Source organism: Bos taurus, chromosome 25 (genome assembly GCF_002263795.3).
Source record: "Bos taurus isolate L1 Dominette 01449 registration number 42190680 breed Hereford chromosome 25, ARS-UCD2.0, whole genome shotgun sequence".
Classification (NCBI taxonomy): Eukaryota; Metazoa; Chordata; class Mammalia; order Artiodactyla; family Bovidae; genus Bos; species Bos taurus.
In genome coordinates this window covers 13,715,498-13,741,947 of record NC_037352.1, presented here as the reverse complement: position 1 = coordinate 13,741,947, position 26,450 = coordinate 13,715,498, and the positions used below count along the sequence as shown (strand labels likewise).

The following is a 26,450-nucleotide window of genomic DNA, read 5'->3' as shown; positions in this document are numbered from 1 at the left end:
GTCTTCCCGTGCCCGATGGATGAGGTCCAGGCTCTGGACCAGGCCTCATGCAGCCTGCGAGTCCAAGCCCTCCCCTTCTGTCCGCCTTCCTCTTCTTGCTCACTGTGCTTCAGTCAGACTGGTCTCCTCTGAGGCACCACTGCCCGCCTCGTCCTCCCAGCTCCTTCCCGCCTTCAGGTTCCCCCAGTGCCCACCCCCTCATGGAGCCTTCCCTGCCTGTCCTGTCTGAGGTGACTGACTCCCTCATGTCGTTTCAGAGCCTCACCTTCTTTCAAGGCCCTGACAACAGTATTTAGTGATTTCATTTCTTTATGCTGTTTCTCCCATAGAACATAAGAGGCAGCCTAAAAACCTTGTCTGCCTCATATTCTAACCCCAGGCCCAGCACAGCGCCTAGCACGAGTGGGCACCTCGACCATTTATCGTAGGAGGCCGGTTGCATTGTGAGGCCTGGCGTGCTGCTGGGCTGACTCCCCTGCACAGGGCTCGGTGCTTGTGGACTAGTTGGTGACTTATAATTTTTATGCTTTGATTTATGCTCAGAATTCCTTGAGGGAGAAAATGTGTTAATGAAATTAAGAATTACATTTGTATAAATAGATGTAAGTGTGTTGGTCTTCATACTATTTGAGACTTTTCTCTCAGGTTCATGTTGGGCACTAAGTGAGCCGGGTCGGGGGGTTGCTGTAGTTGGCTGTGTTTCTGAGAGGCAAACCCCTCTGTGTTTTGTGTCAGATCCAGGACTTAATGCCATCCCAGCGCCCAGCGCTGCCGCCTCAGCCGTCGGCCGGGAGAGGCACTCCTGTGATGCCCTGAACCGCTGGGTAAGAACGCTGTCACGTGCCCGTCCTGCTGCGTCTGGATGGTTGGGATAATGCATGGTCACCTCTAGGAAGGCAGAAACTCACAGGGGAGCCCCTGTGAAGCGTGGGGCTTTGTCCTGGGCTTCTTAAGCAAAAACCACAGCCCCAGAGGCTGCATGAGTTCCGGCAGGTCCTCTCAGCACTGTTCCCGCAGGTTCTTCACGGAACCGTTTCTCTCCTTCCCTGTAAAGGTGAATGACAGCAAGCCAAACCTGGCCTGCGGTCCAGGCACTGTGGAGCTCTGCTGATCCCAGAAGGCACATGAAGCCTCCCCTGCATGCCTTCGGTGGAGGGGCACTTTGCTTTGGCTGTCTTTTGACACTGAAATCATGGGATGATTTCAGTATAAAGAATATTCTAAACAATGTAAAGGTGTTCATCAGAGCAGCACCAACCCTAGCAAAACCTCGGACATGCCCCCAGTGGTTAGGACTCGAGCTTCCACTGCACGGGGCCCAGGTTCAGTCCCTGGATGGGGAGCTAAGATCCTGCATGCTGCAAAGTGTAGCCTAAAAAAAAAAAATAATTGAAAGAGTTAACTCATTGGAAAAGACTCTGATGTTGGGAGGGATTGGGGGCAGGAGGAGAAGGGGACGACAGAGGATGAGATGGCTGGGTGGCATCACTGACTCGATGGACGTGAGTCTGGTGATGGACAGGGAGGCCTGGCGTGCTGTGGTTCATGGGGTCACAAAGAGTCGGACACGACTGAGCGACTCAACTGAATTGAACCTAGGTGTTCGGGTGAATAAGGTACACCCATGCAGTGAAGTTCAGAACAGCCAGTATAAACCGTGTAGCTGCATGTTCATGGCAGAAGGGAAATGGTCACTGTGAATTGCATGGAAAAATGCAGCTTACTACGCAGCATGTAGTATATCCTGTTTCACAACAGCAATGGAAGAAACAGACTCACATGCACAGAAGATGGGGGAGGGTTATCCCATATGTCAACAGTCAGTAGGTGTTTCTCAGTGGTGTGTTGTGGGTAAGTTTTTGTTCTGTTTGTTTTGGTTTGGTTTACCTGTGTTGCCTAGATTTTTCTATAGCAAACATTTTTGTAGTAAGAAAAAATATAAAATTTACAATTTTTAAAATGAAGGTGCCATAAGTATTCAAAGAAAATTACACATGAAAGGAAACTCACTTCCAGGAACCTCTTGGGTCTGGGCTGAGTGAACGAGGAGACACGGGTGTCCTCCTTGCTGGAGTGCATTCATTCTGCCCCTTTCCCTGCAGCTGGGAGAACAGCTGAAGCAGCTGGTGCCCATGAGCGGCCTCACGGTCATGGATCTGGAGGTTGAGGGCACGTGCGTGCGGTTCAGCCCTCTGATGACGGCAGCAGGTAAGCGGTCTCCGTGGGGCACCCTCGGTGTTGTTCTGAGGGCACCGGTGCCAGGTTGTCAGAGTCCAGGCTGTGGACTGATCGCTTTCCCCTATGAGGCTGTCTTCTCTCCCTGGGGAGGCTTTTACTTTTCATTTGGCTGAGTTTAGGTAGACAAGCCCCTTTCCAGGGTACCTCCTCACAAAGAGAGATCTGTGAAGTCACTCGAATTCCTGTGTCTTGATGTCCTCTGACCTTTTGTTTCCTGTTCAGTGGTTCTCAGTCCAGAGTGACTTTAGAATCCCTGCAGAGCTCTGAAAACCCCCCCAGTGCCCAGCCCCACCTCAAATTCTGGTTGACTGAGTGTACTTGGAATGGAGCCAGGGCACCAAACAGGCCAGTGAAGGTCGAGATCACTGTCGTAGACCTCTTAGAGAGCAACAGAGCTGAAAGCACGTGGACTTTTATGACAGAAAGTCCTGGGGTTCTTGTCCCCCCTTGGCCACTTCATACCTGTGGGGCCTGGAGCAAGTTTCTTGTCTCCAGACCTGTTCCCCACCACCTCACATTGGTGATGTGCAGATCAGACTGTGAGACTGAACATGCAGTGGCTTGGGTGGTGCTTGGCATGTTTTATAGGAGGCACTTCAAAATAAGCTGTATAGAGATGTATCAGAAATCTGATTGTGCTTTTTTCTGAGATGATCTAAATACGTTCAGAGAATGCTTGATGGTTTTTCATGAGGTGTTTTCGGCATCTTTGGAAAGGTATTTTTCCCACAGACTCCAAAGTAGGGAAGTGCAGGCACCTGTCCCGCATGTCATGACTGTGGCCAGAGGCCTCGGGACATTCTGGGAGCCTTTGGTCCTGCTGAGCAGGGGGTCTGGAACTGGAAAAAGTAACTGTGGACACCCCAGGCTGCACGTATTGAGGCTTAGATCACATAAGCTTTGAATCAGTGGAAGCGAGGGCGCAGTGAACCCTGAGACTCTCAGGCTCTGACCTTCAGAAGCACTTGGTGCTGTCACCATCACCACCCCGCCCTGCTGCCCCTCCACCCACCCCCAAACCTCTCTCCCCTCCATGTTAATAGAACTGTGTGGCTGTCTTCTTGTTTCCAACCTGATACGTTTATCACTTGACTTAAGCAGAGTCTTTCTTCAAGAAGAATCTGATTTCCATGGTAGGATTTCACTGTGTGTTAAATCAGAGGAGCTAATGCTATCTTCTGTGTAAGAACAAAATGTGTCTACACCTAGGCCATCAGCTGTGTGAATTTTTAACACCTGCTTCTTCCATATCCGGGTTTGTAGTTCAGTCGTGTCCGACTCTTTGTGACCCCATTAACTGCAGCACACCAGGCTTCCCTGTCCTTCACTATCTCCCAGAGTGTGCTCAAACTCATGTCCATTGAGTCGATGATGCCACCCAACCGTCTTATGCTCTGTCACCCCCTTCTCTTCCTGCCCTCAATTTTTCCCAGCATCAGGGTCTTTTCCAGTGAGTCAGCTCTTTACATCAGGTGGCCAAAGTATTGGAGCTTCAGCATCAGTCCTTCCAACGAATATTCAGGGTTGATTTCCTTTAGGATGGACTGGTTGGATCTCCTTGCAGTCCAAGGGACTCTTAAGAGTCTTCTCCAGCACCACAATTCAAAAGCATCAATTCTTTGGCACTTAGCCTTCTTTATGGTGCAACTCTCACATCCATAGATATCTCATATCCTCACGTATCTGGGTTTAGTGGTTGTTTTTTTTTTTTTTGAGTCCTCAGCTGCAACTGACTGGCTATACTGAGAACTGCTGATGTTCTGATAGTGGAACTGAGAGCACAGCTCCCTCCTTTCCAGCCGTTCCTTAAGTGCTTCCCTGACATTCTGTGCACATGTCCAGTTTTAGGGACTCGGGGAGAGGATGTGGATCAGCTGGTGGCCTGCGTCCAGAGCAAGCTGCCGGTCCTGACCTGTACACTGCAGCTGCGAGAGGAGTTCAAGCAGGAGGTGGAGGCAACGGCAGGCCTCTTATACGTTGACGACCCCAACTGGCCTGGAATAGGAGTTGTCAGGTATGGTAAGACTGTGGGCGGATCATTTTGTGAACCAGCTTAGAAATCTAAAATGAATATGTGTAGTCACAGCACTCGTGTCTGATGCAAGTTCACCCAGACCTGGGCATTTAAAAGAGCACAGCTGGCAAGCGGCCCAGCACGCGCTCAGTGAAGTAGGAGTTGCTGTGTGTTCTTTCTGCTCCAACTTGAAAGTTACTAGTGCGCCACTGACGTACGAACAGAGAGCTACCACTCACCCCGGAGAACCACTTCCCAGTGGGGGCAGACCCTCCAACCTCTGACTCAGTGGGCGTCTTGAGTCCCTTTGTCCCCTCTCGGGATGAGAGAAGCCTCCTATTCCTCTTACGAGTGATGGGGCTTCTTGATCATGCCCCTCTTTGTACATTTCATGTACCTGGAGACTTGGGCTCCCCTGGGACATTCTTAAGGTTCACTCTTGAGACCCTCTGAGCGGCTCCTTTGCCCTGTGTCTCCTTGCACACCCTTGGTAACTCCCAGCAGCTTCTACTTCACCTGTCATCCTGTGTCTAGAGGGACACTTACTTTAGATTACTGAAGTGCTGTTATGTGATATTGTTTATAGGTATGAACACGCTAATGATGATAAGAGCAGTTTGAAATTGGATCCAGAAGGGGAAAAAATCCATGCTGGGCTTCTGAAAAAGTTAAATGAACTGGAATCTGACCTTACATTTAAAATGGGTAATTACTCCTCTAAGTCAGCTGTGGACTTTGGAAGTCGTTTTCTAACTGGCCTAAAGGGAGTTGGGCTGTCTTAAGTGGTGTAGCTCTTCATAGCATGAGAGAGCTTCCTGCCCCTGCCACAGCCTCGCTGGGTCCCGAATCCGCAGTAGATCCATGCCCTCACCCCCTAGGGGAGGCTGCCCCGTGCCTGGCCGCGTGGTGTACACGGAATGGCCTGTCTGACTCGTGACAGCGGACTTGGGAACCAAGTAAGTCTGTTGTTTCTGCCCACAGGCCCTGAGTATAAAAGCATGAAGAGCTGTATTTACATTGGCATGGCGAGTGATGACATCGATATTTCCGAACTAGTAGAGACCATCGCAGTCACAGCCCGAGAAATCGAGGAGGACTCAAGGGTCTGTAAGAGTAATCTGTGCCTCATTCCTTTTTTGGGTTTTCCCTGGGCAACTAGCTGGAGTCACAAAGGAAGAAGCTTACCTCGGTGATGTCTGTCCATTCATTCTTTCCCCAAGTACTTAAAGGCCGCCTGTGAGCCAGGCGTTGAGCAGGTACCAGGGCAGTCCCTGCCCTCAGTGAACTCACGAGCCAGCCTGGGAAAGACGTATATGAGCAAGTGAGGTGGTGCACGCACGTTCAGGAAGATGCGTTCACATCACCTCTGCCCCGCAAGGCCAGGGGAGAGCTGGTCAGAGCTGGTCCTGGGGCTGGATGGGATGGTGCTTCAGGTAACAGAACTTCCCGCCCGTAATAGACCTGCTGCTCTTGGCCAGTTGGCACAGAGGACCAGGCTTTCAGGCTTACGGGACGCTCTCCACACCAGATATGAGTCATTAGGAATCCCTCAAAGGGAGGGAAAAGGGGGCAGCGCGAGGCTGGCCTGAGAGGAGGCAGGCAGCTGTGTCGCGTGACTCGTGTTTGGTAGGAGGGGTGCAGAAGAAAAGGGGTTTGAAATGGAGCCTAGGAGCCAACTTTCTTGGTTCGTGGGAGGGCATCTTAAAGTTTTCTGACCCCGCCTGTATCACTTCTGCCTCCGTTTCCATGAATGTTAAGCACTGTGTCTTGTTTTTTTCCTTCTGCCTGCACTGGGTCCTCCTACAGTGCAGGCTCTCCAGTTGTGACACGTAGACGTGTTTAGTTGCCCCAAGACATGTGGGATCTTAGTTCCCAGACCAGGGATGGAACTCATGTCCCCTCCATTGGAAGGCAGATTCTTAACCACTGGACCACCAGGGAAGTCCCTGTTGTGTCTGTTTCCTGTTGGTAGGACGTTCAGATCATAGGGGCAGTTCTCTTCCCTGGCAAATGCGGCCAGTCACCACGGCGCCTAACACTAGGCCTCCTTTAGCATCTTGACCTCTTCTATTTGATTTTCTGCTGTATTTTCACACTGACATGTTAAAGTACCGTTTACTAACACACTTTTGAAAAATATCGCCAGTGCTGTGTTTATAAATCTAGAACCCCAGCAAGCAGCTTGGACAGATAATGCCTTCCTTGGTCTTAACACAGCTTCTGGAAAACATGACAGAAGTGGTTCGGAAAGGAATCCAGGAAGCTCAGGTTCAGTTGCAGAAGGCAAACGAGGAGCGGCTTCTGGAAGAGGTGAGGCTCCGGGCTGGGCCCCCAGCTGGACTCGGGCTGGGAGCTGGCCTCCGGACGATGGCCTTGAGCAACGCTTGTGTTTTGCAGGGGGTGTTACGGCAGATCCCCGTGGTTGGATCCGTGCTGAACTGGTTTTCTCCAGTACAAGCATCACAAAAAGGAAGGACGTTCAACCTGACGGCAGGTAGGACTACCTTCCTCCCAATCTCTCGCATCTGGAGTGTTTGGCCAGGTGTCCTGGGATGAGGAGCCGTGTGTGCGTCCCAGGCTTCACACCAGGCGCTGGGCCAGGACCGGAGAGGAGGCGAGGTTTGTCTGCCTAGACTCTCATCCTCCTCTTCTGTCCCGACAGTTGGAACAGCACGGAGGCAGGTGCCCGTGCCCCAGAAGACTCCCTTCCTGGGGTCCAAGCCCACGCAGCTGTCTGTTCGGATCAGCGTTAATATTCTTTGCAGCTCTCATGAGTGTTTTGCCCCAGTCGAGGGCTGCTTTTGCACGGGGCAAGTGAAAGGCTGTAGTCTGTAGCCATTTTAGTTCAGTGAGTACTCCCAGTTGCTGTTCTGCCAGTGGATTAGGCTCCTCAAACCTGGGCCATTCCCCAGGAAATGATGACTACACGGTCACAGGGCAGCAGGGGACAATCTGACTCTCAACCCGCCAGGCCACAGCCTTTAGCCAAGAGGCATCCGCTCCTTGTTGCTAAAAGACATTTCCCATCAGGGCCTGGCTCTCCCGGCATGCTCGAGCCACACTGCAGGCTGGCTGCTTTCACACGCACACAGGATGGCGGGGAGACGAGGCTGGAACACCCCACGGGGCCAGCACTCACGGCTCAGCCGCCAGCAGCTGGCTCAGGGATCTGGAGCCTCAGCTGGAAGCACGTGGGGAACAAGGCTGACGGGCCTCCACAGGGCTGCCCACCCTGGGCGCTTACCCCACACCTCCCCACCTCCTTCCCACAGGCTCCCTGGAGTCCACGGAACACACGTATGTCTACAAAGTGCAAGGCTCGGGGGTCACACCACCTCAGACCCCCACAGGCACTCGCACCAAACAGAGGCTTCCAGGTACGTCAGTCCCCATGCCTGAGTTCACTCACACTGAAGAACGGTATTTCGTTCTTCGTATTTCCCTGGGGAAGAGACCTTGGCCTCCCATAACGCTTTTAGGACCTGCATTCCTGTCTTCTTGGTTCTTCAACCCGAAGTTCTATTTCTCTTCATTTAAGAACAGTGGTCCCTGCCCCTGGGCTTCCCAGGTGGCGCTAGTGGTAAAGAACCCACCCGCCAATGCAGGAGACTTAAGAGACACGGGTTCAATCCCTGGGTCAGGAAGATGCCTTGGAGGAGGGCATGACAACCCTCTCCAGTATTCTTGCCTGGGAAATTCCAAGGACAGAGGAGCCTGGAGGCCTACAGTCCATGGGGTCGCAAAGAATCAGACACAACTGAAGTGACTGAGCACACACGCGTCTCTGCCCCTTCAGCCATCTCTGAGCCTTGGGGAAGTCACCTGTGGAGCGTCACATTTAACCTGTGTCCACTCCTCTGAGTTTCTCCCAGCTGGGGTTCCCTCACGGTCCCTGGCGCTGGGGGCATGTTAGTGTCACATCAGCTCTCATTTCTCGCCTCATCACTTAATGCTTCAGAGCCAGGGATCCCTGGGATTTCTGCTGTGATTAAACACAGATTGCTTAGAGCACAGCTGGCTCCTGCTGCAGGGGAGCCCTTTCCTGAACCATCAGTGCTGTTCATTGATCTTCTAGGCCAGAAGCCATTTAAAAGGTCCCTGCGTGGTTCGGATGCCATCAGCGAGACCAGCTCAGTCGGTCACATCGAAGACTTGGAGAAGATGGAGCAATCGTCGGGTGGGCAAGAGGCCTCAGAAGCTAACAGCCATGAGCGACACCCAGAGGCGCCCGCCCCTCCGGAAGCCGAGCCGCCTGGAGCCCTCCAGGACGGGGCCCAAGGCCTGCAAGATGACCGCCCGCAGGTAGAAGAGCCAGAGAGCTTAAGATAAAACTCAGTGTTTGCTTGGAGACTGTACTGAATATTGTTTCAGGGAAGATGAAGTTATTCTGAAAATGTGAACCGTGCCACATGCTGATGTGAGAGAAATTACTGTTATTTGTGCTTAACTGGGACGGTCGCACAAATACGTGCCTGAGAGCCAGGCCTCCGGGAGGGCAGTTGACATGTCTGATTTTGTGGGTGTTGTACAACAACCAACAACTACTGTTTCTGTCTACCCGACTGTAGTAATACCATTTCCCCCCCGTTACCATAAACACTTTTTATTCACAAAAAACACAAGAATTTCAAGTGCCTGCCACTTGAAATACTTGCGCTTCTCTATCTAAACAGACACGTGGAAGACGTTACTAGGTTGCACATAGTAGGTTCTTGGTGAGACAGCTTTCTAGAACTTTCCGGGTTCCCTGGGGCCCTGCTGCACAGACGGCGATCTCTGCCGTCTGTCTTACTTGGTGTTCAGTTGGATCAGGTTGCAATATGCAACTGGACTGTTTGGCTTGAAGGAGAGTGGGTGTGATGGGGTTGTAAACAGGAGCATCAGAAGCGCTCTCCTGCACCCCCGCTGCTGCTGCTGCCCCTGAGACGTCGGTCAGGGCCGTGTCCGCTCGGCAGTGGCAGGTCAGGCTGGACCCGGCACTGCTGCTGGCTCTGCTCTGCCACCAGCCTGTGTCTCCCTTTATATGCTATTTGTAAACAAATTAAAACTTCTCTATTCAGAGTAACTGTACAGACTCTTCTCAACCATATTATATATATTTTTAAATACTGGTAAAGCTTTTAAATTGGCACAGAAGTACAGACTGTACTCATTTCTATTTCTATGTTTAATATCTCAAAACTCAACAGATGCTGCTCTTAAGAGCCTCGTATTAAATATGCTGTGTAGCACCTTGTTAAGTTGAAATTCTAAATTTAAGTCCACCTCTGACCTGTTCTCACGGGAGCTTCTGGAGTGTCTGTTCACAGCAGCTCAGCCCTTTGGGCCCAACTCAGAAACAAGATCCAAAAGGGCAGTCTTTCTCAGGCTGATCAAGCCAGAAGACCGCCGAAGTAAACCCTTAACTTCGGCCCGATTCTAAGTACTGCGTCACTTCCTTTACCATCGGCAGCAGCCCCTGTGCCTTTTAGTCCAGCAGTCAAGCTATGGGAGACCTTAACATGGTGGCAATTCACATGGGGTTTGGGACTGTCGAATTGAAAGCCTTAGTTATACCATATTAAGCCTATAATTACACTCTGATTTGATGTGATTCCTGACATTTGGCACTTGTCAAAATGCAGTTTTCCTTTTCTTTTCTTCCTGGTGCAAATGATTAAACAAGTCTTCCCTGTTTCTTTGGTGCAATGAAGTATAGCAGATAAAATGGGGGAAAGGGAAATTATCACCTTTAACAAGATTAATTTTTAAATGTTTTTATATATATTTGAAATTGTTAAAATTGGTTTTGCTGAAACAGAATTTCACCCTTGAGATACTATTTGAATGTTGGTTTCAATAAAGGTTCTTGAAATTGTTCCCAGTAGTTCACTTCATAAATCTTAGCATTAATTGGGCACGGTGACTTCCTTTTGGATAACAACTTCAAAAGAATAAAGGTTTCTAAAAATACATAATATCAGGTTTGGATTTGATGCTTCTAAAGTATTTTGAGGTTAAAAAAAATCTGAGATGTATAAATTCTCACCACTGCATTTTAAACTAAACGACAATTTTTCCTTTATTCACTAATTTAGCAGAATTAGGAAGACTTACCCAGACTTACCCAAGTATCTGAAATAGCTGCAAGCCAGCTTCTCCTCTGGCCTCTTAATACTAACCAAGAAGAAAACCTAAACAAATGCCTTTGCCAAAATAAGATTTTATTTTAAAGTCATCTGAAAAACACTGAGTAAGGAGAGAGACCTCAGACTCAACGGAGGAAGTTTCCAAGTTCACACTCTTCCCTGCCCCCAGCAGGGGTCTTTTGTTGTATCAGAGAGGTGCTTTCTTTGGTAATTCCTATTTTTTAGCTTCCTGGGGAAGAGATCTTTTCCCATAAGCCATCTTCATTTTTTTTGTAGAGTAGAGCCTTGTTCCCAGGAAACAGTGTGTTAGCTGGAGAAGGATGTTTCTTTAAAAACATCAAGGTAGATCTAATATGTTCAACAAAGTGGGGAGGCTCAGCCAGGGGTGATGTGGAAAGGTTCTGGAAAAACAAGATTTGGGGTGTGAGAGGAGAACCTGCTTTGTTCCCTACTTTGATAAAGCTGTCAAGAGTCTCTGTGCTCCTTACACACTCATCAGGCTGTTCTCGGATCACTGTATAAATATATATAATTTGTAAAGTTACATAAGGAACAGGTGTGCTGGGTTAACAAGAACAAAGCAGATGGCTGCCTGTTGCTATGCTGCGTAGACATCTACCCAGGATCCACTCACCCCCGACTAACTTTAGGAGCAGCTCAGCAGGGTCTGCAAATGGCGCCCTCCACAGACACCGAAGGGAACTGCTGTTGTCTCGTCTACACTCTGTTCTTCAATAGATGAGGAAACCAGGGGCCAGAGAGATGCCCAGCCTGTAGATGCTCACCTCTAGTATCTGCTTATCATCTTGCTGCAACCAGAAATCCACATGGGGAAATGGCGTCCAGGAATACGGTCCTATACGAAGTTGCTCTGTCTTTGCATCGTAAATGCTAATCATCTAAAAAAAGAACATTTCAGGGGCAGAATTTAAGGAGTGTTATCGGTGGAAATGCTGCCTTTAACGCAGGCTCCCGTGTCGTCTTGAACTTAAGGCATCTATCTGGTAGAGAAGCGTCTTTCAAGTTTGCTCTCACTGAAACAAGCTGCCGCTTAACTACTTCCCACTGGTCTGGTACTGCACTTGGTGGGCAACAGACATCATTTTGTTTAGTTCTGACAACAATCCTGCAGGAAGCTGGTGTTTTTTCCATTTTGGTTGGAGACCTGAGGCTTAGAGAGATGGGCCTGCTGCCCAAAGTCACGCGTCTGTAGTGTCCGGGCTGGGCTGCAGACCCCGTGTGTCTGTCCCAAGGCCATGGCCTCGCCGCCTCCTTGTTCACACCCCTAGTCATCTTGGAGCTTAAAACCACACATGCCTGTTGCCCCCTCAAAAGAAGGGAAAAGCCAACTCGTAAAAATTTGCTAAATGATCAATTCCCTGAATTCTCAAATGTGCCAATGGTAGTTTCCAGCTTAACCAGCAATGTTCAATTTCGGTTACTGAGACTAAAATATGTCCTGAATCTTGGCTAAATCAAGACTGTTCTCCCTGAGACACTGAGAAAGGAAACCTGACAATGTCAAAGGGTTGGCAAAACAGACCACTGGGTCCAGACGTTTCCAGTGAAAACAGCAGCTTTTCCTAAGCAAGCAGACTGATGCGATTTCTGTTTTTTTCACATTACGTGTTTTTAAAGGATTTTTTCACTTGTTCCTCAAACAGCATGTAAGTCTTATTCTTTTTTTCCTAACTTTTAAAATGAAGGTGTTAGCTAACTAAAAAGACCGAAAGGCAATCAGACTTTTAAACTGATCTGATTATTCTTTGGGCATCAGTTCATCCCAGCAAACTGCTTTCCAGTGACCTTGTCTGGGGACAGCATGACCTGCAGTACAGAAGAGAAAAGCCTCTTCTCCCCACTTAGCTCTCCTTTCTTTGCAGTAACTTCACTGGTAAAGTTCTTACAAAGTACATGGGGTTCATTTTGTTTGGATCTGGATGCAGGGGGATTCACATATATCCCCAACATCTTCAGGGCAGAGAACTGGGGTCTTGCGCTTCTAACCTAAAACATTCTTTCTTCTCTACGTGCTGTGAGTGTGTGGTGGTTCCTGATCATGGGCAGCTTTCCAGAAGCCATCAGAAACTTTTCATTTCCAAGGTGGATAAAGCTCAAGGCTTTAGAGTTTGATGCCCCCCCTTTTCCCTTCACCCTGTTAAGACAAGATGCTGTCGGACTCACTGGTCCTCCTGTTAAAGCTCGGGCAGCCCGCAGCTCCTCCTCCGGACCTCGGTCTTGGAAGGAGGCTCTGTAGATTTCCGCAGTTTTGATGTTGACAGCTGTGGGGACAACAGGATGACTCCAATTGGCAAAAGGAGCTGGTAAGTCTCCCATGCATACCATCACCCGTGATAGGACTGAACAAAGTTACGTGTCGGCAGTCTCTCCCTTTCTGGGAAGGGAGAATGCAACCCTTTGGCCAGGCATCTCACTGAGAAGTGCTGAGGCCCGAGCTGGACCCAGTAAGACCTGGTTCCAGACCAAGGGCCGCCCCCACCCGGGAGACGCGCCATCTCTTCAGGCAGCCCGTGGCAAGGCCTCCCTGCTCAGCCCTGTGACAAGGAAGACAAGCCTTGGCAAGACAAGGCTGCGGACGTGGCCTGGGATCGGCGCCAGGGCTGGTGGTATGTGTTGGTTATGACTGTTTCTGACATACAAAGGATAGAGAATAAAGCAGTGAATACCCTGCCAAATAAACCGAACGTTAGGAATATGGCAGAAACCCTCTGTAGAGACAGCCAGTCTCAGGACTTCCCTGGTGGTACAGTGGTTCAAAATCTGCCTTCCAATGCAGGGGACTCGGGTTCAATCCCTGGTCAGGGAACCAAGATCCCACATGCAGCAGGGCAGTTAAGCCCTCACCTGAACTACTGAGCTCTCAGTAGGTGCCTCAACTAGAGAGAAGCCCAGGCACCGCAAGAAAAAACCCTACGTGCCACAACTAAGACCCAATGCAGCCAAATAAATACTTATAGCAAATAAATAAAGACAGCCAGTCCCAGCCTATTAATGCCTCAGGAGTCCCAGGGGCTGTCACAGGAGGAAGGGACACTCTGGCTTTCTTTCAGGCTAACCATCTTTAGCCTGATGGTTTCACTTTGCTTTGTAGGCTTTTTGTTCTCCATCAGAACCTTAATTAGTTCCCTGAGTACAAGAAGATTCAAATCGCCCCATTCCAGCCCCTAGAGCTCTGGCTAGAGAAAAACAGAGGGGCCTCTTGGGGGAGCAGAGCCCACTGACATCGAGCTGTCCCCTAACCAGGTAAGGCCCAGGCTTTCTATTCGCTGCCTTGTTTCCCTTCACAGTCTAGGATGTGGACAATTTTTTCTCTCATAGATATAAGGTCAGAGAAGGTAAGCTCCATGCCCAGGCTCGCCCAGCAGATCCAGAGAGGAGTCAGGACCTGGGCCTAAGGCTCTGCCACACGGACAGCCCCGGGCCCACCAGCTGCAGAATCGGCCTTTAACCAGCGTAAGATCACAGACCCTCCGCCCAACACGCTACTTACCAATGCCGTATATTATTGGAAAGTGGCTTTCATTTTCTTCCCGGTCATTTAATTCTAACACGTTAAAAAAAAAAAAGGGAATTTTAAGATCTAATTTTTAAGAAATACTAAATAATTGCTTTCATTTTCTATAAACAGAGGCCAAGAAGGAGCTTCCCCTGCCTGCAAAGGCGGGGGGATCGGAACATGAAAGGGCCTGTGTCCCGTTTCCCAGCTGATCCCGGGGCGGTCAGGTTATTGGAACAAACTGCCCTTCCAGAGTCTGAGCCTCCGATCACCCACACGTGTGGCGGCAGCTCCTCTTAGGACCAGCCCCGCCCCTTCCTAGAAAACGGAAGAGGCTGCTGAGAATCCGAGGAGGTCAGAGGAGAGCCCTTGGGGGGTGGGGCGGTCAGGATCTCAGCGGAGGCTGCACGGGATCTGGATGTGGGAGGGCAGGGAGGGCCATGCCAGCAGATACGGGGAAAGCTGGAAGAGGGCAGCAGTCCGACGACACATGGTGCCGTCTGCAACTGAGGCACAGACGTGAGGTCCTGCCTTCAGGGCGAGGGCAAAACATCCCCCAAAGCTACAGCTTTGCTCTGGGAAGGATGGCGGAGCTCACCTGTCACACACAATGTCACCAAATGAATGTCATCTTCTTGTCTGTCAAATTCACCTACAATGAGAATTTTAAAACTGATGTCAAAAAAGTTCCCTTAAGTAGCAGAGCATACGCTGAACAAGAGGGGGATGGAGGGTGGGATCCACCACCCTTAGACCACAGCCTGGCCTGTCCATCGGAGGCGGAGACCCGTGAGCGGACACCCAGCACCCTGCCTGCCAAGGGTCAGACGCGCTCCCAGCATTGGGCCCAGAGAAAACTTCCACAGAGACTTTCCTTCTCCCTATTCTGAGAGGCTGGCGGGACAAACTGAGTCATAAGATTTTAACCTTTTCCTAAAGAACGTTTTTCCCTGATGATGGGTCATAAAAAAATTTGACCATTATGAAACATTTGGAAAATATAGAAGAGTATAAAGAGTATGTGGCTTTTAAAGGTGTAAGTGAATGGGCTTCTCCTGCTGATAATCCTAGCACTTAACAGTGAGTGTACTTCCTGCCGTGCCTGTCCATGCACAGCTGAGCTCAGACACCGTGCAGACAATTTCACATCCTGATTGTTTGTACACGGTATTTTCCCGTGCAATTCAAACCTCTTCGTTAAATATTTTTTAATGGTATGTATAACTATGCCTCTACTAATGGACATTTAGATTTCCTATTGTAAATAATCTACTGCCCACCTTCAGGTGTAAATCTCTATGCACATTTCAGATTAATTTTCTTAGAAAAGATTCTCAAAAGAGAAATTACTGGGTCTGTGATGGACCATGATGCCAAAAGGCTTTCCAGGTTCCACCGAAGGCTCCACCCAAGTACTCCAGGGTGGAAGTACGCCCACCTCGCTGCTTCATGGTCAATCACAGAACAACGTTGTTTTTTCTCATGGTGGTATTTGCTAATTTAACCAAGAAAAAATAGTATTATCAGGGTTATTTAACTTTCTGCAGATTAACATGAACATTTCTGCAGGAGGGTGGTTTGTTTTTTTCCCACACAATTCACAGGCTTACTGTGAGGCATCACCTACTGTTTTGAAGGAAAACCTTGTCCCCATCCCATGAGCTCTAAACGTTTAGCTCTTTGCTCTCCAGTGTTTTTGGAAGATTCCAAGCTGAGCAGTTTGGGTGGCTCCCACCAGGTGTGACCCTCGTAGGTTCTGTACTAATTGAGATTTTCATCTAAGCAAAAATAGGTACACATTTTTATCAGATTTGAGGGGAAAAGTGAACTTACTAAGGAGCTGATGAGTCAGTTTCTGTGACAACTGCCTGTCGTCATTGAAGCCTCCCACCAGGTGCGCTTCCAGCCTGGCAAAGAGACGGGAGGGTGTGCTCAGAGGCGGGATGGCTCGGCTCGGCCCGGCAGGCCTGGGTCTGCCCCGAGCCTCAGCTCCTGGCTCCCGGCCCTGTTCACGCCATGGCGCACACACTGGGGTTCTGCCCGGGGGCCCAGGGGCGCTGTGTCTCAAACATGATGCCACTGGGAGGCAAGAGTAAGAAAGGCTGGTCTGGAAGATGACGATTACGTCACACTACTCACCCGCCCTGAGCGGGAAACTTCAGAAACCTCTTAAAAGTCTCGGCAGGGTCGGGGAGGGACGAGACTGACCCAGCCCTGTGCAGGGGCATCTCCGCCACCAGGAGGCAAGTGTCTTGGAGAGACAGGGGTCTCATCTCCGTTTTACAGAGAAGGAAACCGGGTCAGCATCTGAAGCACATGCTTATCTATGAGACCAGCTTTCTCCTCAGTGCATCCCCCTGAACATTGGCCGCACGAGACAGAAAAGTGTTCTTGGGGTTAAATATGCTTGGGAGGCCTCACCCGCTCCCACGGGAGCCACCACGCACAGCAGCAGAGCAAAGCTCCAGGAAACCCTATAGCTGGAAAAACCACATTAACTCTGTTAACCCTGCGTTTCCCAGGCTCACTTCTCTGCTAACCTCCATCCTCGACCTGGGGACCCGAGCTCAAGAGAGTGCGGCCACCTTTCACATTCCCTTCAACTGACAGACAGAATCCTCCTGAGGAAGGCCCCAGAATCTTCTGTGTCAGTGGCTCAGCGCAAAGCATCTGGTGGCCTCGAATCCTCTCTCACAACCGTGTGCTGAGAACCACGGCCCTGGGCCTGGAGCCCAGTCCAGCTATATAACCTGCCAGGCTCAGCGTCTGACAGGACACAAGGTTGAGGCCAGCCCAGGCCATCAGAGACCCAGCAAGGGGAGAGTTAAACTTAAAAATGGATCTGTGTTCCACTAGGGAAACTGTGACAGCGAGGAGGCCTTCCTTAAATCCCTGGGATTTGAAGAACATGTGTATGACTAGACTAGTTCATTCCAGTGAACTGCTGCCCCAGACTTCAAATACAATGAGAGCCATGCCTGCCAGGCCCGGCGATGAGAGAGAAAGGGGAGGCGACAGCGAGCACCAGCCGGACAGCTGGGCTGGGGTCGCGGCTCCCTTAAGTAGCCACGTGGCTCCTGAGAGCCCAGCCCGGGGGCCGCATGTGGGAAGCAGAGGTGACCATGCTGTCTGTCACTGGTAAGCAGGCGGGCGCTGTGCTGGGCGCCCAGGCGGGTGCCAGTCTTGCACACAGTCTGCAACGCTGACCCCCTTCATTCGTTCTCACCCTCCTTTTCCTCACAGCCCATCCGCTACTTAGCATCCTGCTTTGCTGGCGTCTCCTCCCCGTGGACTGTGAGCCCCGGGGCAGGGTTTTGTCTCCTCTGTTCACTGCGAGGCCCCTGGCACCTATGACCAGTTCTAGTTCACAGGAAACGTTCAACAAACACCTCCTGAAGAAAGGGAGAGATTCCACTGCTGGCGCCATAAGGCATCGGCGGACACACAGAGGCCAAGAGAGCGCCACTGAGAACACAACTGCAGGTTCAAAGCCAGACCCTCCTTCCGGGGCCAGCCCCGAGTCCCGTCGCCCACTCTTCCCTGAGCAGCTGCTGAGGCAAGGGCGGGCACCCCGGCAGCTTCCTCTACACGACGGGGCCAAGTTCCCCACAGGACGCAACGCAGGAGCGGGACGCTCACCTTCCACATTGAGTGTGGTCGGGAAAGGATTTTATGGCGTTCATGATCAAGGGGACCTCAGCTTTGGTGTCACTTCCGTCGCAGTGTGTCAAGCAGGTAGCCCCATTACCTGAAGAACAAGGGTGAAACGACTCATGTTATTCCCGATGAGAACTCGGGGCGCAGCCCAGGTCTACGCCTGTCCATTCGGACCGCCTCATCTTTGAACAGCCTGCAAGAAGGAAAAACAGAGACGTCTGGGCTGCCCAGCCAACCCATCTGACCAGGGCCTCGGGGAGGGGCCATGCAGACGGAGGAGAGGTGAGCGGAGCCAGGAAACGCAAATCAAGACGCTGGTGGTCCCACGCGGTGGGTCCAGGTAAGGAACGGTTTCCTGCGTGTCTCTCGTCATACCTGTGTGCCTCAGGACCACAATGTGACAAGTGGTGGCATCATCAGAACCCAGAATGGAGACGGAGCCTGTTTAAAAAAGAAATAAAATAAAACATCCACTAGCCTTTGGGGAGAAGGCCCAATTCACTGGTTCCTAACCTACCATCCTTTGGGGAGGTCACTGCAAGCTCTCTTTGCTGAACATACAGAAGGCCCTGGGGTCCCACTTGTTGAACAGACTGACCTCTGAGAAGTCTGGCTCTTTCCTGTTTAATTAAAAAAAAAAATAAAATAGTGATGGAAATTAGTGAGGACTGAGTAACTAGATAGGTGGAGAGAGCCAAAGTGCGCCCTAGGTGGAAACAGACCCTCATGAGGTCTGAGGTGTGTGTATTATCTGACAGAAAGGCTAAAATAAAAACGCAGTGGGATAAACAAAAACACTACCATGTGGAACAATAAAGAAAGCAAGGAAGTTCTGGGTTTTTTTCACCCTAGAGAACAACATTCTAAAACCTATGAAATAAGATGCAAAGATCCTTTTCCACAATCCTTTGCAACTACAAAGAGAATCGGATCAGATGGACTAGTGGAGTGAGTGGTTCAGAAATGACAGCCCTTCTTCACTTTCTTTAAAGATGAGGATGGGTCCAAGCCTTCCCTATGCCCCAACCTAGTAATCCCCGCTCTGGAAACCTGTACTGTGGAAATAACCCCAAATGCCAATGCGCTTATCCCTGTGTTACCGGGAACGGCATGAAGCTGGGGACGACAACAGAAAAGGTAAGCCATTATGCAGAACCGGCTCACAGCTGTTAACTGCACAGTCGCCAACAATGAAGACTACGGGAAAGGAGCTTTGAGAAAAGTAAAACTGAAGAGCGAGACACAAGAGTGGGAAAACAGAAATTTAAGCTGTAAATATGCTATTAGTACGACAATGCTGAAAATGTTACTACACATAGGGGAAAATACTGGAAGGAACCACCAATATAACCATGATGGTGTTGGAACAAGGCCAACGCACGTCATTTAACTGTCCCAGCTGTCGTTCCTCTATTCTCCAAATGCCCTATGAGGTAATTATGTTATTAAAGTAGAAAACCAGGGGATTTCCCTGGTGGTCCAGTGTTAGGACGCTGAGCACCCCATGCTGGGGGCACGGGTTGAATCCCTGGTTAGGGAACATTCCACATGCCACGTGGCGTGGCCCAAAAGAAAAGAAAAGGCTACAGTAGAGAACCAAAAAAGAGAACTCATAAATAAGCAAATTAATGAAAAGGCAGGGTAACATTAGTTGTCCACTGAGTATCTGTATAAATTTTTATGTAGTAAATCTGGAGCGGGGAAAACTCAGGTGGCCAGTTAATTCTTCGCTCAGTTGCTCAGTTGTGTCCGACTTCGCAATCCCGGAACTGTAGCCCACCAGGCTCCTTTGTCCATGGGATTTCCCAGGCAAAAATACTGGAGTGGGTTGCCATTCCCTTCTCCGGGGGATCTTCCCGACCCAGAGATCAAACCCAGATTGCCTGCATTGCAGGCAGATAGATTCTTTACTGTCTGAGCCACCAGGGAAGCCCAATTAATTCTTTAATGAGAATTAAACTTTTTTTTTTTTCAAAAATGTCAAATTGATGCATCGCTAAAAGGTATCCTAATTTCCTTCTTACTTACAAAAAATAAACTCCTCAATAAACAATTTCCTAACCACGTGTGCAAATACAGAGCGTGTAGGCACTTGTCTAGACCAGGGAACATTTTTATAGACTTACACTGGCTGCCGGCCATTCCTCGCAGCTGGGGCTAATTTCGGTTAGTGCTGGCTTACTGGACAAAATACAAGAGATAGAAGAGAACATGACAATCCATTCGATGAGTTGTAGAGAGTTCTCTTCTAATAAACCTCCACTAATTAGAAGCAAGGCAGCAGTCACAGAGAGGAAGTACAGTGAGAAATAGGGAGGAACCACTTCAGAAAGGAATTAAACTGGGGATTAGCAGATGCACACTATTACATACAGAATGGATAAACAATAAGGTCCTAATTGTATGTAGCACAGGGAACCAGTCAGTATCCTGTAATAAATGACAATGGAAAAGAGTATGAGAAAGAATATAAATACATAAAACGGAATCACTGCTATACAGCAGGAATCAACACATCGCAAATTAACTATACTTCAATGTAAAATATTTTTCTAAAAAGAAAGGAACGAAGGACTGAATGAAGCACAGTGTGCGATCCGATGGCCGAGTCAGGGAGAAAGAAATGCAGCCGATTGTGCAAAAACTCACACCTCAGAGCAGTGAGCGCTCTTCCTTTTCATACCACTTCTCACCTCAATTCAAGGTAAGATAAAGGAGAACGCAGAATTTCCTTTTTTTTTATCATTCCTTTAATACTCACCTCTTTTGGTTCGTTTCGGGGAGAGGGAGGGAGGAGTCAAGGCAAATTTTTACCGCTCCTTTTCACAACTGGGTCACCACCCAAAAGCAAAGCTATTTCTGAGGAATGAATTATAACTTGTTTACCTAAGAACCCCAAATCACAACGTCTCTGATCTACACAGCGCCTACTGTTTCCCAGAGAAACAGAAGCGCACTGATCAGGAGAGAGGACGGCCTGAAAGGGAAAACAGCGACGTTGCTTTGGTCTGTCACTTTCAAAGAAGATTAGCCAAAGTTCTCCTCTAAGAAAAAGCACCCAGCCCTACTATATAAACTCATATCCTTTCTGAAATAAAAGCAGCCCCAGGTTTCTCAAGTTTTTTTTAACGTTCTGAACACTCAGATTCACACACACACACACAACCCCAAACCTTTCCCTCAGTCTCTCCTGCTACTGCTCACCCTCATTTCTCAATTCCTATCGGAGGGCACTGTCCTCTTATCCCCGGGGTCAGTGCACTTGTTTCAGAAAAGGGCCAGGCGGTAAATATTTGGGGCTTAGCAGACCGTGCGGTTTCAGCTCCTCAGTGTGAAATCAACAGAGAACATGTGACAAACAGCAGTGTCCCCAGAAAATATTCATGGGTGACACTGAACACTGAATTTCACGCGACTTCATACGTCACGTGTCAGGAAGCATTCCTTTCTTTCCCCTCATCGTTTAAAAATGCAGAAACCACTCTGGGCTGGTGGGTCATCCACCAACAGAACGCGGCCCATGGCTGTAGCTGACTGTCCCTGTGTTCAACCATCACTGAGGTGCACCCCAGAGGACGACTAAGTCCCCCGCACCCCTCTGCCAGACTCTGTCTGTTCTTCCTTCAAAAACGGGACAGCAAGTATGAAAGCGCCGCCCAGCCCGGCCCTCGGAACTGAGCCTCCCTCCCGCCACAGGGCCCTCCCTGGTCTCCGGCCCGTCTTCCCTTACACCTGCAGTTGTAGCTGTTTAGTTGCTCAGTCGTGTCTGACTCTCTTTGCGACCCCATGGACTGTAGCCCACCAGGCTTCTCTGTCCATGGGATTTCCCAGGAAAGATTATTGGAGTGGGTTGCCATTTCCTCCTCCAGGGGATCTTCCTGAGCCAGGGATCGAACCTGCGTCTCCTGCATTGGCAGGTGGCTCCTTTACTGCTGAGCCACCTGGGAAGCGCAAGAAACGGGAGCACAATGATACTGTGGCCGAGAATAGGACCCAGGGTCTCCTGTGTGGGAGGTGAGAATTCTTCCACTGAACCCCATGCGCCTCTCGCCTCAATTCCTGCAACTCGTGCCCCCAGCAAAAGGTACAAGGCATGACAATGCTGGGGGCAGGGGGCGCCCCCCCTCCCCCCCTGCCCCGTCCTGGAGCGAGTGACCTGGGCTGAGCCTGAGCCCCTGTGCTTCATCCTGTCCTCTGGGAAACGAGGCCACTGCTTAGGTTGTGGGAGGATTAACTGGGAGCAGGCCTGTGGGGAGTGGCTGTCCCTACTCCCCACCTCTGCTCCCTGGTCCTGACCCCAAGGTCTCCCCTACCCACATCCTTGCTTCAAAACACTGGTTCTGTTACAGGGCTTTTCTGCTCAAAAAGCCCTTCCATGGGATAATTACAGGGGTTTATAAAGATTCAGCTCTGTGAATGTTCCTCAAGAGGAAAGAGCAGAAATGTCTCGCATGCTTAAAAGCAGGAACTATGTTATGTGGAATTCCATGGGATCATTAAGTCCTAAGATGCTGAGGGACCGGATTCTGAGCATCCAGAGGCTGGATAAGAGCGCAGGCTCTGGACCGCAAGGTCCGAGAGCGCTCTCTGCGGGGACGGCAGCATCTGCACCTGCTGTCTCATCCTGCAGCCGCTGTCACTCATGACTGTCGAGCACTTGAAACATGGCTAGTGTGACTGTGTGTGTGCTTCACGTCGTGTCCGACTCTGCGACCCCATGGACTGTAGCCCGCCAGGCTCCTCTGTCCATGGGATTCTCCAGGCAAGAATACTGGAGTGGGTTGCCTTGCCCTCCTCCAGGGGAATCTTCCCAACCCCACGATAGAACCCGCATCTCTTGCGTCTCCTGCACTGCAGGCGGATTCTTTAACCACTGAGCCACTTGGGAAGCCCAGTGTGACTGAGGAGCTGATTTTTAAATTTTATTGAATTGTAACTAAATGTAAACTGCCACCTGTGGCCAATGGCTACCGTACTGAGCAGCGCTGCTCCAGAGGCGAAGGCAAACCCGCCAGGGTTCACCTCTCGCAGCACGCAAAACCTTGGGCAACTCACTCCACCCCCGTGCCTCAGAGTCCCCAACTGTGAAACGGGAGCAGCAGTAGTACCTGCCTCCTAGGGCTGGGATGCTTGGCGAGCTCCGCAGCACTGCTATTACTGTTGCTGCTGTTATTATCCTATGCTAAACATAGCTGTAGACAGGCTAGTAACGGCTGCTACTGCATACTTACAACCTGCTGTCACAGGAAAAGAGACACCTTATAGAACAGAAGATACAGGACGTTACCATGTAAAAAAGTGCGTCATGTACAAAGAAAAACCTCTGTAAGGATATTCACCAAAGTGTGAAGCATGGCTGCGGTCAGATTCTTTTTTCTTCTTTTGGAGACTTCTATTTTCTTACCAAGGGGATACTGCTTGCTATTAAACAAATAATAATTAAACCTTTCATTTCTCTACACTGTGTGTCAGCTGATCGACCCATCTAAACCTCTGCAACTTAAGTATGACCGACCTCTCCCGGCTTGCCTCCCATTCTGCCCTCCTGCCCTCTGTGCCAGGGAAACCAGCCAGTTCACCCGCCCTCGGAGCCCCTCCTGCTCTGCCCAGGGGCTGGGGGCACAGTCCAGTTGGCCCGGCAAGAATGCCTCCCCTCTCCCCTTAGGCTGCCCACCCCAGCCACACTCCTGTAAGGCAAACTGGTCCCCACTCCACAGCCTTTCTAGGCCGAGTCTCCCCAGAGGCCAAACCTCCCTTCTAGAGGTTCCTGGTATCTCACCTCATTCCCCTTCTCTCCACACTTAGGGTGCTGCCTTGGACTAACTTTTTCATAGAAACTTTCTAACAGACATAAATATAGTGTCACTACGTTCTTTAGGCAGCTGCAACTTTTTCCCTTTAGTGAGTCCCAGTCCCAGCTTCAGCTGTTAATGGTGTGGCAGTGACACAGCAAAGGAGGAGAGTGCTTAACACGATGACCAGTGTCCGCTGGGCGCCCAGCATGTACTGGCTGATACTACTACGGCTTTCTTGAAATTTAAGTTGAGAATCACATAGAGTTGTCCCCTCTTCCCTTGTCATTAACATCGCCTCATTTTTCAGGGGTCATTCTGCTCACACGTTTGTGTAACACATATTTACAAAGCACAGATTCACTGCCAGGGTCTGCCCTAGGCTCTGAGGATACAAAGGGAAGACACATACTCTGCCTTCAGGAAGCTTATGTTCTCGCCAGGGGAGGCGGAGATCAAGGGAAAATAAACAAAACAAGCCTGCTGGACAAAATCATTACACACCGCCCAACTGGTACAGAAGAAACCTCAAGAATATCTTTCCTAAGCCCACAGACTTGGCCAGATTCCTGAGATTCACTCTGCAGAGTGAAAAGGGGCATTTTCCCCTGTATGGCACTTAATTAACAGTTATGGTGTTTGAGCCACTCTATGGCTAAAAAACATAAAAACCATCCCCATCCTATACATACCCTGACTGTAAGAAAAGAGGCAAAAGCCATAATCAAGGCACATGAGGGGCTCAGCGGGCATCTCTTAAATCCATGAAATGGGTTGTACTGGATCTGGGGCAAGTGGGAGGTTTGGTTCCGATTTTTTTTTTTTTAACAGTAAAAACCGTTTTCCAAACTGTGTCCGCTTATGCATCGAATAAGGGTTCAGAGGTCTATCTAAGGACAAAAGCAGGAAACAACAAAAAAAACCTCCCATAGGGTGTGGTCCTCAACACAGCCCAGCGGGGGGAAAACACGGAGGGCCCTTTCTTCCGTCTAAAAATAGCCGGGAGCCCCACACCCCGGGGCCAGATGCCCAGGGGACCCGTCGGGATGCCCCTGCCCACACCCGGAACAACCTCCGGCTTCCTGAAAACCCCAGGAGGGCGCTGCACTCACCGCGGGTGGGGATGCGCGGCGAGGGAGCGACCCAGGGCGCTGCCCAGATTCGCCTAAACGGGTCAAAATCCGAAGTGGGGGGCTAGGACCGCCCTATATGTGAAGAGGGGGTCCCGGCGTGTCCTCCAGCCGCGCTGCTGGGCGACCTTGGGCAAGTCACCTAACCTCTCTGGGCCCCCGTCCCCTCTTCTGGAAAAAGAGTGGGGCCTCTGCAGATGCCCTGTAAGGTCCAAAGAAGGTAAAAGCTCCCAGACGCCTCAAGCCCAGGCTCCGGATGTGCCAACAGCACCTCGGCTGCGCCAAGTTTCGAGCCTGACTCCGGGAAGAGCTGGTGGTGCCGGCGTTGGCGGGCTGAGGAGGGCTCTGGCCCGCCTGCGGGTTCCCTTGGGCCCGCCTCGTAGCCCCCCGCCCGGGCTCTGCTTACCTCCAGAAGCGGGTGGGCTCGGACCAGGTCCCCGGCGGACTGCGGCAGCCGCACTCGCCGCCCGTCCACGAGCAGCGGCATCGCGGAGGCGGCCGCCCGGGCAGGCCCAGGGAGGCAGCGGCCTCCCCACCCCCGGGCCGCCCTCCGCCCCCAGTCCCGGGCCGCCCCGCCCCGCCCGCCGCGCCGCGCGTGCCTCCGGGAAATGGAGTCCGACGGAGGCGCTGTCCCAAGAGGCTAAGGAAATCTAGAGCGGGGTCGCAGGGCCCCATGGGAAACGTAGTACAAACCGGAGGGAGCCCACCTCCTCCGCAAGGGGCGCTGGGAAATGTAGTTCTGAAAGCGTGGAAAGACACGCAGGATGGGGAGGAGCCGCGCTTCTCCAGAGGGCCTTTGCCCTCAGCTCCAGGCTCACAGGAGAAGGCAATGGCACCCCACTCCAGTACTCTTGTCTGGAAAATCCCATGGACGGAGGAGCCTGGGTAGGCTACAGTCCATGGGGTCGCTAAGAGTCGGACACGACTGAGCACTTCACCATCGCTTTTCACTTTGACGCGTTGGAGAAGGAAATGGCAATCCACCCCAGTGTTCTTGCCTGGAGAATCCCAGGGACGGGGGAGCCTGGTGGGCTGCCGTCTATGGGGTCGCACAGAGTCGGACACGACTGAAGCAACTTAGCAAGCAGCAGCAGCGGCAGCCAGGCTCACAATTCAGCCAACCTGGCCTGAGTTTGGGCACTGGGGTCGCCTGCCTAAGTTCATCATAGTGAACTAGAGCAAGTCTGCGAAACTGCTTCAAAGAGCTGTATTTAATGATAAACATAAACTGTTTTAAGATGAAAAAATGGAGCCTGAAGTTTGCTAGCCCCGCACATTTAGATATCACTAATAATGATCTCTTGCAGATCATGGCTTTCCAGGTGGCGCGGGTGGTAAAAGAACCTGCCTGCTAACGCAGGAGACTAAAAAGCTGCCAGTTCGATCCCTGGGTTGGGAAGATCTCCTGGAGGAGGAAAGCAACCCATTCCATGACTCCTGCCTGGAGAATTCAATGGACAGAGAACCTGCTGGGCTACAGTCCATAGGGTCTGTAGAGTCAGACTCAACTGAAGCGACTTAGGAGGCAAGTAGGCACAATAATGCTTGATGATTGACATTTAATAGGCACTTAGAGATGGGATAAGAAAAGCCCTTTGCTTTACAAGTGCCTTTGCTGAGTGAAGATCAGCAAAATGGCCTACAGAACCTACTGAGGACAGGTACACTGGTGCGAGGCTTCTCACCTTGGAGCCAATACTATTCAAATAGATGACTCCACAATGAATGAAACAATTTTAGAAAAGTCATAATGGTAAGATGATCAAGGGGGATGCACTTCACACAGAGCAAAAATTATTAGACTGTCTCTCGGAGAAGGCAATGGCACCCCACTCCAGTACTCTTGCTTGGAAAATTCCATGGACTGAGGAGCTTGTTAGGCTGCAGTCCGTGGGGTCGCTAAGAGTCGGACACGACTGAGTGACTTCACTTTCACTTTTCACTTTCATGCATTGGAGAAGGAAACGGCAACCC

At 50.5% G+C, this 26,450-nt stretch overlaps 2 protein-coding genes across 8 annotated transcripts in view; one reads left to right on the top strand and one right to left on the bottom strand.

Annotated features, from left to right (window-relative positions):
* The window catches only part of PDXDC1 (pyridoxal dependent decarboxylase domain containing 1), a 54,859-nt gene extending 44,748 nt beyond the window's left edge, over nucleotides 1–10,111 (top strand). For 2 of the 3 annotated variants that reach the window (XM_010819286.4, XM_059881189.1), the window contains 9 exons: nucleotides 736–824; nucleotides 2,103–2,208; nucleotides 4,081–4,252; nucleotides 4,839–4,957; nucleotides 5,234–5,355; nucleotides 6,470–6,562; nucleotides 6,650–6,746; nucleotides 7,525–7,629; nucleotides 8,328–10,111. In XM_010819286.4, the coding sequence (XP_010817588.1) occupies nucleotides 736–824; nucleotides 2,103–2,208; nucleotides 4,081–4,252; nucleotides 4,839–4,957; nucleotides 5,234–5,355; nucleotides 6,470–6,562; nucleotides 6,650–6,746; nucleotides 7,525–7,629; nucleotides 8,328–8,581 (1,157 nt within the window). In that variant the 3' untranslated portion in view covers nucleotides 8,582–10,111. The remainder of the gene's footprint in view (nucleotides 1–735; nucleotides 825–2,102; nucleotides 2,209–4,080; nucleotides 4,253–4,838; nucleotides 4,958–5,233; nucleotides 5,356–6,469; nucleotides 6,563–6,649; nucleotides 6,747–7,524; nucleotides 7,630–8,327) is intronic. The other variant, NM_001101859.2, reaches the window with a different exon arrangement.
* A 323-nt stretch (nucleotides 10,112–10,434) lies between these two features.
* On the bottom strand, nucleotides 10,435–25,039 carry NTAN1 (N-terminal asparagine amidase). 5 transcript variants are annotated; one of them, XM_024984698.2, is made up of 11 exons: nucleotides 24,883–25,039; nucleotides 22,894–22,975; nucleotides 18,072–18,174; nucleotides 17,930–17,995; nucleotides 17,537–17,645; nucleotides 15,731–15,804; nucleotides 14,496–14,549; nucleotides 13,892–13,945; nucleotides 12,565–12,662; nucleotides 11,166–11,279; nucleotides 10,439–10,781 (listed from the first exon to the last, which is right to left on the bottom strand). In XM_024984698.2, exons 2-11 carry the CDS (start codon nucleotides 22,906–22,908, stop codon nucleotides 10,602–10,604), a joined length of 867 nt encoding a protein of 288 aa, XP_024840466.1. In that variant the 5' UTR covers nucleotides 22,909–22,975; nucleotides 24,883–25,039; the 3' UTR covers nucleotides 10,439–10,601. The 5 variants fall into 5 exon arrangements, with proteins under 5 accessions (NP_001193073.1, XP_024840466.1, XP_024840467.1 ...); XM_024984699.2 differs by lacking the exon at nucleotides 22,894–22,975 and adding an exon at nucleotides 19,681–19,735; NM_001206144.1 differs by lacking the exon at nucleotides 22,894–22,975 and having other exon boundaries at nucleotides 10,435–10,781; nucleotides 24,883–24,963.
* Between the last annotated feature and the right edge of the window lie 1,411 nt (nucleotides 25,040–26,450).